The 14,640-nt window shown below is 33.2% G+C and overlaps 1 protein-coding gene across 2 annotated transcripts; it reads left to right on the top strand.

The window, feature by feature from the left end:
- The first annotated feature begins 7,258 nt into the window (after positions 1 to 7,258).
- On the top strand, positions 7,259 to 14,505 carry LOC133671720 (uncharacterized). 2 transcript variants are annotated; one of them, XM_062092580.1, is made up of 5 exons: positions 7,259 to 7,591; positions 8,262 to 9,270; positions 10,513 to 11,411; positions 12,644 to 12,700; positions 14,119 to 14,505. In XM_062092580.1, the coding sequence occupies exons 2-5, from the start codon at positions 8,277 to 8,279 to the stop codon at positions 14,362 to 14,364; spliced, it is 2,196 nt and encodes a 731-aa protein (XP_061948564.1). In that variant the 5' UTR covers positions 7,259 to 7,591; positions 8,262 to 8,276; the 3' UTR covers positions 14,365 to 14,505. The 2 variants fall into 2 exon arrangements, with proteins under 2 accessions (XP_061948564.1, XP_061948558.1); XM_062092574.1 differs by having other exon boundaries at positions 8,110 to 9,270.
- The last annotated feature ends 135 nt before the right edge of the window (positions 14,506 to 14,640 follow it).

The raw sequence follows: 14,640 nt of genomic DNA, 5'->3' as shown, positions 1-14,640 counted from the left end.
TATTTTAATGGTGAGGGTATAGGCATATGTAAGAGATGTTGAGGGTAAGTGTGATTATCCTCTGATTAATAAGGCCTTTCAAGGTTCCATATACCTTTTTTTTTTCCAATACATACAAGACTTGTAGAGCTATGCAATACCAATAACAATAGACAAGGAAACTAGATTACATGTTTTCAAGTCAGCTCGTATTACCTCCTTTAACATACTCATAAACCACCTAACTTGTTATTTTTTATATAAATGGACAGCTCGATGTAACAAACAATTAAACTCCATTTGCTAATAATATATGATTTCTATTTGTTTAAGCTTAGTGAGATCCTAAAAAAGTTTTGGTATTTTAAAGTTCCATAACATAAATGCATCTTGTACTTGAAAACCTTCCAATTGATACCTTTCAATCGATGTTTGAAATATTAATACCACAGTTAAACATCATCATCTAAGTGGTAACCGATCATTAGAAGTTTTTTCACCTCTTTTGTGTATTGCAAATTAGAAAATCGCTCTACCTAATAAATCTACCTAGTTGGATCTTCAAATTCATCATAGCGTGGACAGTTCAACTTTGTGATTTTAGTCGTGAGAGCGCCTCCACCTAAAGGGATATGATGATGTAATGAGAAGGCTTGACATTGTTGTCATATCCTCTATTGTGCATAAAAAAAGCAAACATGTTCTCTATATGCTTCAAAAGGTTCTTTTCACTAAGACCTCAAGGCTTTTTATAGTTCTTTTTGGCCCATAACTAATGAGCCAAACTTGTTCTCCACTTGCTTGAGGTGGTGGTCGGATATGCAGGGCTTTGATACTAAATTGTTACATGCTATAGTTTGAGATTCGTGATGGGTTTATGAATGGGTAGAGAACATGAATCGTCATTGCATTTTCTACCTTTGGTGGCAAGTTTATAGGTTACTTTAAGAAAGACCTTCTTAGATTGGTTTAATTTAAGAAAAACCATAACTCCAAGTTAACTCTAGGTTAAAAGTAATAATAATATGATATTTTTATTCATGGCCTCGAGCTATTTAAATAGCCAAATGACTTTTGATGTAATAGACAATAACCTATTATTAGGGAAAGAAAAATTACATTACATAATTCTCGCACAAACTTAATTAAAAGGAAATAACATTGATTTTAATTATTTAATGGTAATCAATCACTCCCATCCTAAGATGCTTGGTCTCTAACACTTTGTTTTTCCCTAATCTATACAAGGTACATGTCTCAATCTTGCTTAGTAATGCCTATTTTGATTATTGTTAACTCAGTAATGATTTTGTGTTTGAATTAGAAGTCCCTTTCCCAATCTGTTGAGAAAAGTAATTTGTTAGCAAAACTTTTTTTCATCGTTTATCCCATGTCATGCTTTTTATAAATAAAGTATGATATTTTATGAAAATATATGTATTAAGATTGTGTCTTCTTTGAAGGTTCTATTATTAACCATTTATATTGATAAATAATTTAATAGCTTTTCTAACTTAGATATTAGAAAGTTTCACATGTTAATTTTATTATGGCTTTGGTAAGTTTTCAAAAAATAAAAAACCATGATGTATTTTGGCATGCTTGAACATGCCCTATACAACTTGGAAAAAAAATGATTAGGATGATTTAGACGTTGGGTAGTTTTGGATAGAGTCTCACTCATAAATAGAGGAAGAGTATGCATGTTACGAGTAATTGATTAGATCCTTTATCATTTTGGAAAATCAACAGAATATCAAGTTTTGATTAAAAAAACACCTTAGAGGGATGACCATGTGGCTTCAGGCATTAGTTTGCTAAATTAATTTACAATCTTTTTATATCATAAGTTTGTTCTCATTTCCAAATTTTTGCTTTATTATTCCCATTATTAAATAGAAATAGTGGAATATGGGGAGGAAACAATCTCATTCAATCATTTTTGAGGTTTGACGTTCATCGTTTCAATATAATATAGATTGAAAGTTAAGATGGAATAATTATTCATTTCTTATGGTCTTGGTTATTGCTATAAAGACCATAGATAGATGAAAGACAAAGATATGTGACCTTATTGAAATAAATCGGTCAGTCAAACATCTTAAATACTAATATAGAAGTATTGATACATAATATATGGAATTATAAGCTTCGATAACATGATCTAAACCCTTTTTAAGAAGCTAGAAAAGCATTTTATGAAAAAACAAAAATTAAAGATTTGGATATAAAGTAGGAAAAAAGATAGAGTGTTTCAGTTTGGAAATTAACAACTAAAAAAACTTGACTTGTGACATTGTACAAAACAAACAAAAATAAAAGATAATGGCAAAGACCGATGTTAACACAGTTTCATTTCTTTCTTGAAAAAAGTTGTTAAAAGAATTTTGTAAGATATAATTACACTATTGATCTCTCAAAGCATGAATCACAAGAATGATATTGTGAACATTTCTAGAATGCACAATATGAGATTGTATTTTATTTCATGATGAGAATCTGCATGGGCATTTATTGATCTAAATTAAATCTCTTAAGTTCGTTAAACTTAGTATTAAAGGTTAGATTAGAAGCCTTGAGAGTATGATTGCTATAATGAATAGATAAGAGAAAAAGACTACCCATGCCTTCACTACTAGCTATATCCTAATTCAAGTGTAAATTTGCTTGGGTGTTTTCTTTGCATCTACTCACTTTCTCAATTTGGTCTTTATTGGTGTGATCATTTTCTTTTTTTATAGTTTTATATATAGGGGAATAAATATATAAAATTATCCTTACTAAAATAATTATTACATATTAAATGAGGAATAGTTAGGAGATGAACGCAAATAGTGAGCCAACTCATCATATTCTTATTGGGATTCAATTACTCAATATTAGAATTAGAAAAAGTAGGTTAAAGATAGCTATAATAAATTTTTTCAATCAAGTACCAATAACTATCTAGTTTGTTAATCAATGGATAATGTTTGATTACATAGGTGGTAGATGCACACCTGACCAATCTAAAGCCCTTATATGTTTTATTTAATCAAGTCCTATATAATGAGCAATTATGCTAACTAAATAGTTGGAGATAACCACCTAACCAATCTAAAGCCACCAAACAGGAACCTTCCTTATTAGAGGCATCATGCCATAATGAAAGGATGATTTCTTATATGTTTTTTTTTTATTTGAAAGAAAAAAAAGGACCCCTCATTATGGTGGGGGTGGTGTTACAAGCCATTTTGAATGTTTAGTTTATAAGCAATTCTTTAGTGATTATACTAAAAGGTATATATAATATAGGTTTGTTAAAGATGATGTTAAACAATGTTTAGAAAGAGTATTAAGAAAGACTAATAGAGTTTGAGGCTATCTCTCCTCTAAGAAAGATTAACAGGGGTAACTTAGCTTTCCTAACCCATTTAGACTACGACATTTATTGAATGCAAAAAATAATTCCTGAAATGAATCATAAAATAGATCCTATTGACTTGACTTGTGACCATTAACATATAAGAACCAAATAAAAGTGTGTTTTGGGCCAGGTCCTTACAATCCTACCTCCTCTTGATATAATAGGATGATAAGTAAGCTTTTTTTTTTTTTTGACAATGGCGTGGGGAGTTAGAGGTTGTTGTCTCACAACCGAACCCCTCCTCTATATTTTATTATTTTTCTAATCTTCCCCTAATTAATTTCAAAACTAACAAGCCCATAAAAGCTTTAAAGTGATCTTTTAATGCTAAATTGAGATCTTAATTCGTTATGATCTCTACACCAGGTTAGTCAACTAATTGGAATTCATGTTTGAGAAATTTCCTTAGCTTATTTAGAACATCCTGCCTGTTTTGACTTTTTGTTTCCATTCTTATTTTTCAATCTTAAATATCCATTCAACAAGAGCTATTTTAGACTATCATTAACAAAAACTAAAAGAGTTAGGTGCTTTTACCGTCCACCAACTCACAAAATACTATTCATTGCAATATTTTTTTTCCTTTGTTTTTTTTTAATATATGTTTCTTTCCTAAATTCCATCTTTAAACATTTTGTTTACTGGAGATTATATTTCCTGATTTGTTACAATTCGCTTTCTATGCGATTATTTTAGTCTTATGACTTGTGTCACGAATTCAGCAAGTTAACTCGTTTGACTTGATTTTTTTAAAATTTCATCCTTCAACATTAAGATGTTAGGAATTAGACTTCATAATTATTATTTTTGTTTGCTATCTATGAAGTGATTCTAATTTCATGACCCAAGTTATGTTTTTTTGCTGGTTAACCTAGATAGATTTGGGTCGTTTTACTGTGTTTTATTTTAGATTGACTTTTTTTTTCTTCCAATTTTATCATTCAATAATGAATTTATTGATAATTGAGCTTTATAACTTGTTTTAATTTTTTTATGGGGTTATCATAGTCTTATGACCTGAGTTGCAAGTTTGACAAGTTAACTCGAGTTGACTTAGGTTATTTTTTCAATTTATTTTCTATAAGGTTATCCAGGTCTCATGACTCAGGTCATAAGTTTGGCAAGTTAAAGTGGGTTGACTCTAGTTGTTTTTTTGTGTCTTTTTTAATTTATTTTTTTTAATTCATCATTCAACATTAAGTTGATTGAGAATTATGATTTATAATTTGTATTGATTTACTTTCTGTGAGGTTATCCTGATGTCATGAGTCGTGTCATTAGTTTGGTTGGTTTACTCAAGAAATTTGTTTTGGGTTTTTTTTAACTAATTTTTTTTTTCAATTTCATCCTTCAACATTGAGTTGATTTTGAATTGGGCTTAATAATTTATTTCTATCTGCTTTATATGGGGTTATCATAGTCTCATGACTCAGATCATAGATTTAACAGGTTAACCCAAGTTAAACTAGGTCGATCCAATATGTTATCGTCTCAATGTTAAAAAAAAAGATATCATCTTGAATTTTTTTTAGTCAAACTATGTTTTTACCAGTAGTGCAAGTTGTTTTTAGATCCGCCAATAAATCATGTCATACCGGGTTAATCTCCACATGATTGTTTTCTAGTAGAAAAATCTCATCAAAGCATGGATGTTTCTTTTTACATTTTTTTTTCTAATAGAAAAATGTTAGGAATGTCTGAGTTTATTCTTATTCCTTTAGGAGGCATGTGTGGTTCACATTGACCACCGTTGGTAGCCTTAATAGATTCATCTCGTTAAGCTTTTTTTAATGGTTCTGAGAATGTCATCATTGAAGTTTAGATTTGACTCCAATATCTTTTACTTTTTTTGCCTTTTATTTTGTTTTTTTTTAATTTATTTTTATCTCTTTTATCTCCCATCTCATATTTATTGTTCATGGAAACTAAAATACCATAGTTCCCAATTGAGATACTTTAAAATTGAGCTATTTTTTTAATTTTTTTTCATATATGCTAGTTTGTCAAAAAAAAAGTGTTAATTTTCAAAAAAATTCAAAGAAAAAGCTATCCATGGTGAAAAATTATAATTGCCCAGTTGCAGGCTAATGACCATATTAACAAGTTCGAGAAATAACTCAACTAAATTTTTCTCATACGGATCACATCTCTTCTTTCCTTTTACCCGTATTTAGAGATGATAATAGATACCTATAAGATGAGTTTTGTATTATTTATATTCGAATCCAAACCCGAATTAACTATTCAAGTCCAAACTAAATGAATATAAAATATTGATACCCAATTAGGTTTTGATATCTTATTTAGTATTCATGATCTAAACTCGATCTAAACCTAAATATTATAATTTACAACTATTTAGTATATAATAAAAAAAATTAAAACTTTAAATTTATTTATTTATCTTAGATGGGTATGGTTTGGGTTCAGGTAAAGTAAACTAACATTCACACCCAGTTCAAAACCAAATTTTTTACCTTAAAATGTTACTCGAAACCTGTGTCCTGATGGGGTCTAAAATTTTGATATCCATTGGGGTTGATTCCACCTGTATTCATTGATTTTGAGTGAAATTGTCATCTCTGTACTTTCGCTCTTCTTCTTCTGTTTTTCTTTCCTCGTTGTCCACAGTTTTATTGTGCTATGTGAAGTGGGGGAGCCCTCCTTGATTAATCTGCCTTGACCTGCCTCTGTCATTTTCCTTATATAAAACAAAATGATGCCATTTCCAAGGCTTGGATGAGTTAATTAAGAAACAGTGGCATTTAATTATTTAAATTAGAGCTCAGCTTACAATGATTCCTTCCCTTTCTCAGTAGCCGTTGAATAAAAGCATTGATGCCTTCCACAATGAAGGCAAAAAAACAAAATATAAAAACAAATCTACCATAAAAACAATAAGATTCAACAACTATCCATATTCATTTTGATCGTAATTTAATTACTAATAATTACCAACACCACCCTTTTATTTTAAAGAGAAAAACAAATCATTTCATAAAAAAAAACCCATTTTAAGTAACTATGAAGTATTAATTTCTTTTTTGAGAAAATTATAAAGTGCAATTATATTGTCATATTGTATCTTTATTACTTGTTGTAACTAACTAGTTACTTTGAAATTTTACTAATTATGAATATTGGATAGCTCATTGTAGTTTTGTTTTTATTGTACAATTATAGTATATTTAATATGTCTAAATACTACTCAATCTAAAAATTTAAATTATTATATAAGATTTTAATATATAATTTTATATTACTCTTTAGCATGCATCTTTAAGTAAAAGTTACTTGAATTTGAAATTTTTATAGGTACACACTGACCTATGTTATTAATTAGATTTAATTAGGAAATAGAATGAAAATAATAAGATTTAAACTCGTGATTATTTAATCATTAAATCTTTGATATCATATTAAAAAACTATCTCAATCTAAAAACTTAATGTATTAGAAAATATAAGTAGTTTTATCATAAAAAATAAAGCTTTTAAAAATATCTTTCATACTCTATTTTTATATTTCATCTTTATGATTTCATTAAGGATTGTGTTCTTTTATTTAATTCTATTAGTTTGAGTGTTACATATCAATTAGTCATTAGTTGAATCATTAAAAACACACTAGAATATAAAATAAATATATTCTCTTAAATTATCATAACCTAACCCATAAATTATATTTCATCTGTTTTTTTTTAATTTATTTTCTAAAATTTCATTTGTTATTTTTTTTAGTGGTTCAACAACGAAATGATACCATTCTTTAACAGAATAAAAATCATTAAAAAAAGAGAGAAAGAATACGATGGCTGTCCAGTGCCATTCACCACCGACAGCGCAACGGGACACATGATAAGCTTCTGTACGCACTCAAGCGTCCGATCTTATTCTGCTCCAAAAATAGTAGCAGAGAGGAGGACTTCTATCTATAAGTCACCTCGTACATTATGACTGCCCACTCCCCATATCACACGTGCTAAGCAGCACGCGCAATCCGTTTTTCGCCAAAAGTTGAGTCCAGACACCCCCTCCCCCTCCCTCTCAGATCAGTCAGCTGTCCTTCTCGCTAACTCAACTACTGCCGGCTAATCATTAGCTCTCCCTTCCCTTCTCTCTGAAAAAACACACACTCTCTCTCTCTAAAAACTCTGTATCAGCGACGTAGAGGATCTTCAAGCTCTCTCTCTCTAAAAGATCGAAAGTAATTCCTTCTCTCTTTATCTGGATTAATTTATATACTTCAATGCATGATAAGTTGCAGATGATGTGTTTTGGTTACTTTAATTTGTGTTCGGTTGCTGAGAAAATACATGAAAACTTATTTACTTGTACCTATACCAGTATCATTCTGTTTTAGAAGATTTTGATTGCTGCTGTGCTGAAGTGTACTGCTTTATGTTCATGGTTCTCAATTCGTAGCTTGCTGTTGTGTTTTATGTTTGGTTGCTGATTAAGTATGTAAAATCAATGGAAAGAAAATAAAACGTGCAATTGTTGTCATATTAATCTAGCTTGTGGCTGCACAAGTAAGGAATTTAAGTTTGCTTTTACCTGTGGAAAGAAAAAAAAACTTAAAACTCTTGGAATCTTAATTAGCTTTTAATTTTATTTAGAACACTGCTTGGTTGTTGAATAAAAATCCTCTATTTTTTTTCTTTAATTTATTTATGAAAGAGAAAGTATTATTAATAATAATAATAAAATCCTCCGTTTCCTCAGAAAGCAACGAGCAACTCTTCTCTTTTGGTTTCAAGAGAAGTTTGAGAGCTATATTAATTAGACCAGTTCGAACGTCTATACATGTACTGATTTTTTGGACAATGGATGTAATTGAAGAAACGTGGATTAAGATTTTTGCTGTTGTAATATAGTTGAAGAAGAAACTAATGGAGGAAGGCAAGAGTAGAGGAGATTTACATGTTAATGTACTTAAGCAAACACCTTTAAGACAAGGTGGAAGTTTCAAGTCCACCACATTGTCAGGGAGGTCAACACCTCGGAACTCTCCAACTCATCGGTTACTACATTCCAGTCGAACTCCACGAAGAGAGGGTAGAGGTAGTGGAGGGATACAGTGGTTTCGAAGCAATCGATTAATATATTGGTTACTTCTCATTACTCTATGGACTTACCTTGGGTTTTATGTCCAGTCCAGATGGGCTCATGGTGATAACAAGGATGAATTTCTGGGGTTTGGAGGTAAATCCAGCAGTGGACTTTTAGATGCTGAACAGCATACACGGCGAGATTTGCTTGCCAATGATAGTTTGGTAGTTGTAAATAATGGGACCAATAAAATTCAGGTGAGAAATGCTAAAAAGATAGATGTTGTTTTGGCCAAGAAGGAGAATGGAGTTTCATCTAATCGAAGAGTAACTCCTAAGAAGAAGAGCAAGAGAGGAGGACGCAGGTCCCGTGCCAAAGCACATGATAAACAAAAGGCAAAAGTAGTGGTTGAAAGCGATGATGTAGAGGTTGCAGAACCTGATGTTCCTAAAAATAATGCTTCTTATGGTTTACTTGTTGGCCCATTTGGGCCAATAGAGGATAGAATTTTGGAATGGAGCCCTGAGAAACGATCGGGAACATGTGATAGGAAGGGGGCCTTTGCACGTCTTGTATGGTCTAGGAAATTTGTGTTAATATTCCATGAACTCTCGATGACTGGAGCTCCACTTTCAATGTTGGAGTTGGCAACAGAGTTTTTGAGCTGTGGAGCCACAGTTTCTGCTGTAGTTCTCAGCAAGAAGGGTGGCTTGATGCCAGAGCTTGCTAGGAGAAGGATCAAAGTGCTTGAAGACAGAGCAGATCTCAGCTTCAAAACAGCCATGAAAGCAGATCTTGTCATTGCAGGATCAGCTGTCTGTACCTCATGGATAGGTATGAACCATGTGACAACCATTTATCCATGTTTGTTTATATAAGAAACTAACTATGCTGATACAAAGTTTTCTTCTTGTTCTGGCTTTTGATTTGTAAAACTTCAATCTATGACCCAAGGCACTTTTAATAGCTTGAAAACTTGATGCTAAAAAGATTTCAGGGCATGCAACAAAATGCACAAACATCATTATGAATTAAATGTATGCATTATCTTCTTTAGTAATCTTGTTTATAAATGTATTGCTACTAGCAATCAGATGCATGATACAGAATATTTCCTCTTCATGTGCACATGCCCTTTCAGCAGTGTCTTGTTGCACTTGGAGTTCAGATTGTCTGTTCCAAACATATATGCCTATAGTAGGGCAATCACTATGTCTGCTAACTTTTAAGAGACTTTCATAATCGATGTGCATACACATGTATCATCTATGATGATGATCAAAATTAATTTCATTAATTTCAAATGCATTGGGATGGAATTTTATTCAGTAAAATTATGTGTCCTTTCTGCACCTGCTTCATGATGTTTGGAAAAGGATTGGCTTGGCTATCATCATAATTTTATGCATGCTATCCTCCACGTGGAAGGGTGATTATGATAGGTCTGGTAGCATTATATACTGATCAACTCATATGTATGTATCCTCTATATGGTAGGAATCTCTGTAAAATATTTTCTGATTCATCTAACTTATAAAGAGTTAAATAGATATCAGGCTCTTTTGTGGCTTTGATTGGATCATTGACTGCTCTGTTATTAGATATGAGACATTGAGTGGACAGCTGTATAACATGAAAGAATGTTAATCAGTTGACACAATCTTTGAGTGATGGCATGTGTCAAACCTCTTCTGCTACTCAGAGTTAATGACAAATGTTCAAACTTTTCTTTGAACTTCCTTTGGAAAATGTGAGGGCAGCTTGGAATCTCTTGTTATGAGCTCATGCATCTTATGTTGAATGTGATTTGTTTTCATGCGTTTGCCTTCTACATTGTTATTTGGTGTGCAATTTGCAGGAAGTCTATCTTTAAAAGGCCAAGATTGTAAAAGTTCTATCTTCTCTGTTCACAATTTATATTTAGCACATGAACTGATAGGAAAGAGAATACAATTGCTTTTACCATATGTTTAGCAAGCTTTGAAACTAACCTATTATTGTTATTTCTAGTTGGCAACAAAATAGTTTGAAAAGATGAAAAATTCTATACCATTGAATTCTTTATTTTGGTTTCAGATCAATACATTGCCCGTTTTCCAGCTGGAGGTAGTCAAGTTGTTTGGTGGATTATGGAAAATCGACGAGAATACTTTGATAGGTCAAAAATTATCCTTAATCGAGTGAAAATGCTGGTCTTTCTCTCTGAAAGTCAGATGAAACAATGGCAAACTTGGTGTGAGGAAGAAAATATTAGGCTGAGATCTCCACCAGCAGTGGTTCAACTTTCTGTTAATGATGAGCTAGCTTTTGTAGCCGGCATTGCTTGTTCACTAAATACTCCAACTTCTAGTGCTGAAAAGATGTTGGAGAAAAGACAGTTGCTGCGGGAATCTGTTAGAAAAGAGATGGGATTGACAGATAATGATATGCTTGTGATGTCTCTCAGCAGCATAAATGCTGGTAAGGGTCAGCTCTTGCTTCTTGAATCAGCAAACCTGGTGATTGAACCAGATCCTTCGCCTAAAATAACAAATTCAGTGGATAAGGGTAACCAATCTACCTTGGCTGCAAAGCATCATTTAAGAGCTCTGTTGGAGAAGCCAGAAAATCTTGTCAGATTTTCAAATGAATTTAGCCGCTACAGTGATTCTTCTACCAGATTGGCTGAACCTAACAAGACGAATTCACAAGTTACCAGTGTCTCTAACTCCATTGATTACAATGTTGCCGGGAACCTTGACAGAAGTCACAGAAAAAGGAAGTTGTTGGCTGACAGTGAAGGAACACATGAACAGGCTCTTAAAGTTCTTATTGGTTCTGTTGGATCTAAAAGCAATAAGGTGCCTTATGTCAAAGAGATTCTGAGGTTCATATCCCAACATTCAAATTTGTCAAAGTCAGTGTTATGGACTTCAGCAACTACACGTGTTGCCTCACTTTACTCTGCAGCAGATGTTTATATTACAAACTCCCAGGTAATCCTCATCTTCACGGTCTACTGATTTATCTGTACGTGTGCTTTTTTTTTGGTAGGCTCTTAGTTAAATTTTTGGATTTACATCACAAATTTGAAGTTTCAGGTTATGGTATTAAATTATCATTTCTGCATCTCATGATAGAAGTGGAATTTTGTTGACAAAAATAGCCCATCCTTTCCCTTTTGTTATCTGAAGAGTCTTTTTCTAAACTTGCAGATTGAATTAGTAATCCTCCATTATGTTATTTGGCAACAGTTTCTGTGTCCATGTTTGACTTTCAGTCATGTCAAATTTCCTTCACCACTTCCTCTAATTTGAAGTGTCCAAGGGTCATAGACCCTTATTTGAGTGTCCAGTATCTGAAACTTGTACTGTGCAGGGTAAAATGAAGAGTAAAAGGATCACATTCAGAAATTTGAATACGTTTATGCTTATCCATCCGCTTTACTTATACATTAGAACACGGAAGTAGTTTGCTGTATGGAATTACATTTCAAAATTCACAAAAACTCTTTCAACTATGCAATCTATGTACACAGTGAAATTTGCTGCAGAAATATGGTAGTGTATAAAATGGGATGTGGGCAATGTGGCATTGAGGTGCCCTAACCAGCCCATTGTATTATTGATGCAGAAATTTAAGTCTTGATTCTAAGGAGCCTGTTCCCTGCCAAATGTGCAATGCCTTACACAATTTTCCATTGAGTTATGTGGCTATGTTCCAAGATCTTGATCATTCAGTTGTTCTGTTACAACAGAAACTCATTTAGTAGAGCTCAAGCAGTGTAACTTACCAACCTACATACAAACTGAATGATTGACAAGAACTAGTCCCATTCTCATGCTGAGCTCATTTGTTACTGGAATAATTTAAATGCTGCCTGTTATTGTGGGTTCCTCAGCCATTCACCCACGAGCTATAGAGGGTGAACATGTGGTCTGGTGTAGAGTCGATAACCAAGGAAGAGTTTAGTAAGAATGTCTGCCAGCATTTCTAAAGTTGATTACATGATAATGGGATACTGCATCAAGTGTAATCGGTTTGTAACTATGTATCTGATGTTGACAACAATGTAATATCCATCATCATAAACTAGCATTTGTGTTCAATTGAACTCCTTTTTTACTGGTGTAGTTTACTCATTGTGAAAAACAAATGTCAACTCTTACTTATGAGACCTATTCTGTATTAATAAGAAAGCGTATGGAAATTTCTGGATTGGTTTCAGGGCCTGGGAGAGACATTTGGAAGAGTTACCATAGAAGCCATGGCGTTTGGTCTTCCGGTAAGGCAACCAATACCTTCCTGTTTTTGTAAGGCTGGCATGGATAGTATATGTTGATTGCTCATCCTGCTAACTTATCATTCGTGGAACTTGAATTAGTAAATAGCTGGCCTGTCATGGTCTCGTGTCAACTTCTTCTGGGGAAAAAAATATGATATCATGCTCTTCTTGAGCCAATAGGACCACCATTATCAAACCTTAGTTTTTGAATATGACTGGTTAAATATATTTTTATTTTTCCTGACAGGAACAAACTGCAAAGCATGTCACCATCAGTATTCAGTGTTCTTCATTAACTTTGTTTCACTATTTTCTCTTAGTCTGCCTTATTAACTAGGAAACCCTCATTCTTAATTCAAAATATTCTTTTACCAATTCCATTCTATGCAGTCAATGAACTTTCTGCAAATCACTTTCAGAAAGATAGGTCTTTAGCCAGCTGTAAAAGATCACACATTTTGTTTGAATTTGCTAGGTGCATCTCATTTGACTCATTTCATGCTTTTACCCAGTCACGGTTTCAGTAGAGCATGTAGAAAGCACAACTCGTACTCCATGCACGAGCGTACAAAAACTGTCAGTTAAATGTCTTTAGTAGGAGCTGGCAACAAAATAAATACCATGACCCTTGGATGAGGTGTTTAGGTGTTTATTGAGAAAAGAAAGGGAGTTTAGGTGTTTGATCCATTTACATCCAATAGCACCTAGCACAAATATTAGTGTGAATATTTAGTGTTTTTTCAAGGCATGAATTCAAGTAAGCCCGCTAGAAATTATGTGAAAAAAACGATAGTCTGTTTTCTTTAGGGGATACACATTCATTTTCTTCAAAGACCCCTCCTGTTCCATAAGCTAATATCCTAGAAAAGTTTTGCATTTGAATGTCCATGGTTGCTGTAAAATATGTTAGGAAGAGTATAGCATGAAGACATCATGTATTTCTTTGCGTGTGATTTTAAGTTTCAGTTTTAATGTGGGCAACCCGGTGGTTGCTTAGCTGTGTGCACGCAAACTTTGCGAGGCATTCTCCAGAGGATTCTGGAGCTTGGTCTATTCTTAATGGACACACATTTAGCGTTTCTGAAGCTAAACAGCTTGAAATGCAATGAGCTCGTAGCTCAACTAAAACCCCGATCCCGCTCCCACCAAGAGGTCTTGTTTGTAGAAAACAAAAAAGAAGAAAAAAAGAAAAGGGAAAACAAACACAGCCATCTTAAATTTACCCTTTGCTCCAATGGTGTATATGAACACTACTTGTGCTTCGAGGTAAACCTATCTTCATATCACTACAGCTGGACTTATGTCCGTCACTTAAGACATCTATCCAGGAGTTTCTTTTCTTTGTTTACTTCTGCTGCATGGATTCAAGATTGCAACGAACAAGCCTTCCTGATTTATTTTCTTTACCATTTTATCAGGTCCTAGGAACAGATGCAGGAGGCACACAAGAAATTGTTGAGCACAACATAACAGGGCTTCTTCATCCCGTGGGACGTCCAGGATCTCATGTTCTTGCCCAAAATATCGAACTCTTACTTAAAAATCCATCCGTGAGGAAGCAAATGGGGATCAAAGGGAGGAAAAAGGTGGAGAAAATGTACTTGAAGCGGCACATGTATAAAAAAATTTGGGAGGTTCTATACAAGTGCATGAGAGTCAAATGACATCTGCCAATGCACAGACTGATTCTTTGATTGGTTTTGAATTTGAAAGAAATTGGTGAGCATCGACGCAGATTGTATTACCCAACACAACTGATTTGTAAGGTTTCAAATTTAAGCAAATTGTATCTGGATTATTTGGAAGCTGTAGCTGTAGCTGTTTGATTGATTTCGAGCTTGAAAGTTCTTCTCCACCAGCATGTTCTCTTCGTTGCATTACATGAGTCAAAAGGCATGCGAAAAAAAAACTTTGATGCTGGCAAAAAAAAGGTCCTTACA

This window comes from Populus nigra, chromosome 1 (genome assembly GCF_951802175.1).
Source record: "Populus nigra chromosome 1, ddPopNigr1.1, whole genome shotgun sequence".
NCBI lineage: Eukaryota > Viridiplantae > Streptophyta > Magnoliopsida > Malpighiales > Salicaceae > Populus > Populus nigra.
The sequence above is the reverse complement of the archived record's forward strand: the minus strand, read 5'-3'. Positions and strand labels throughout refer to the sequence as shown.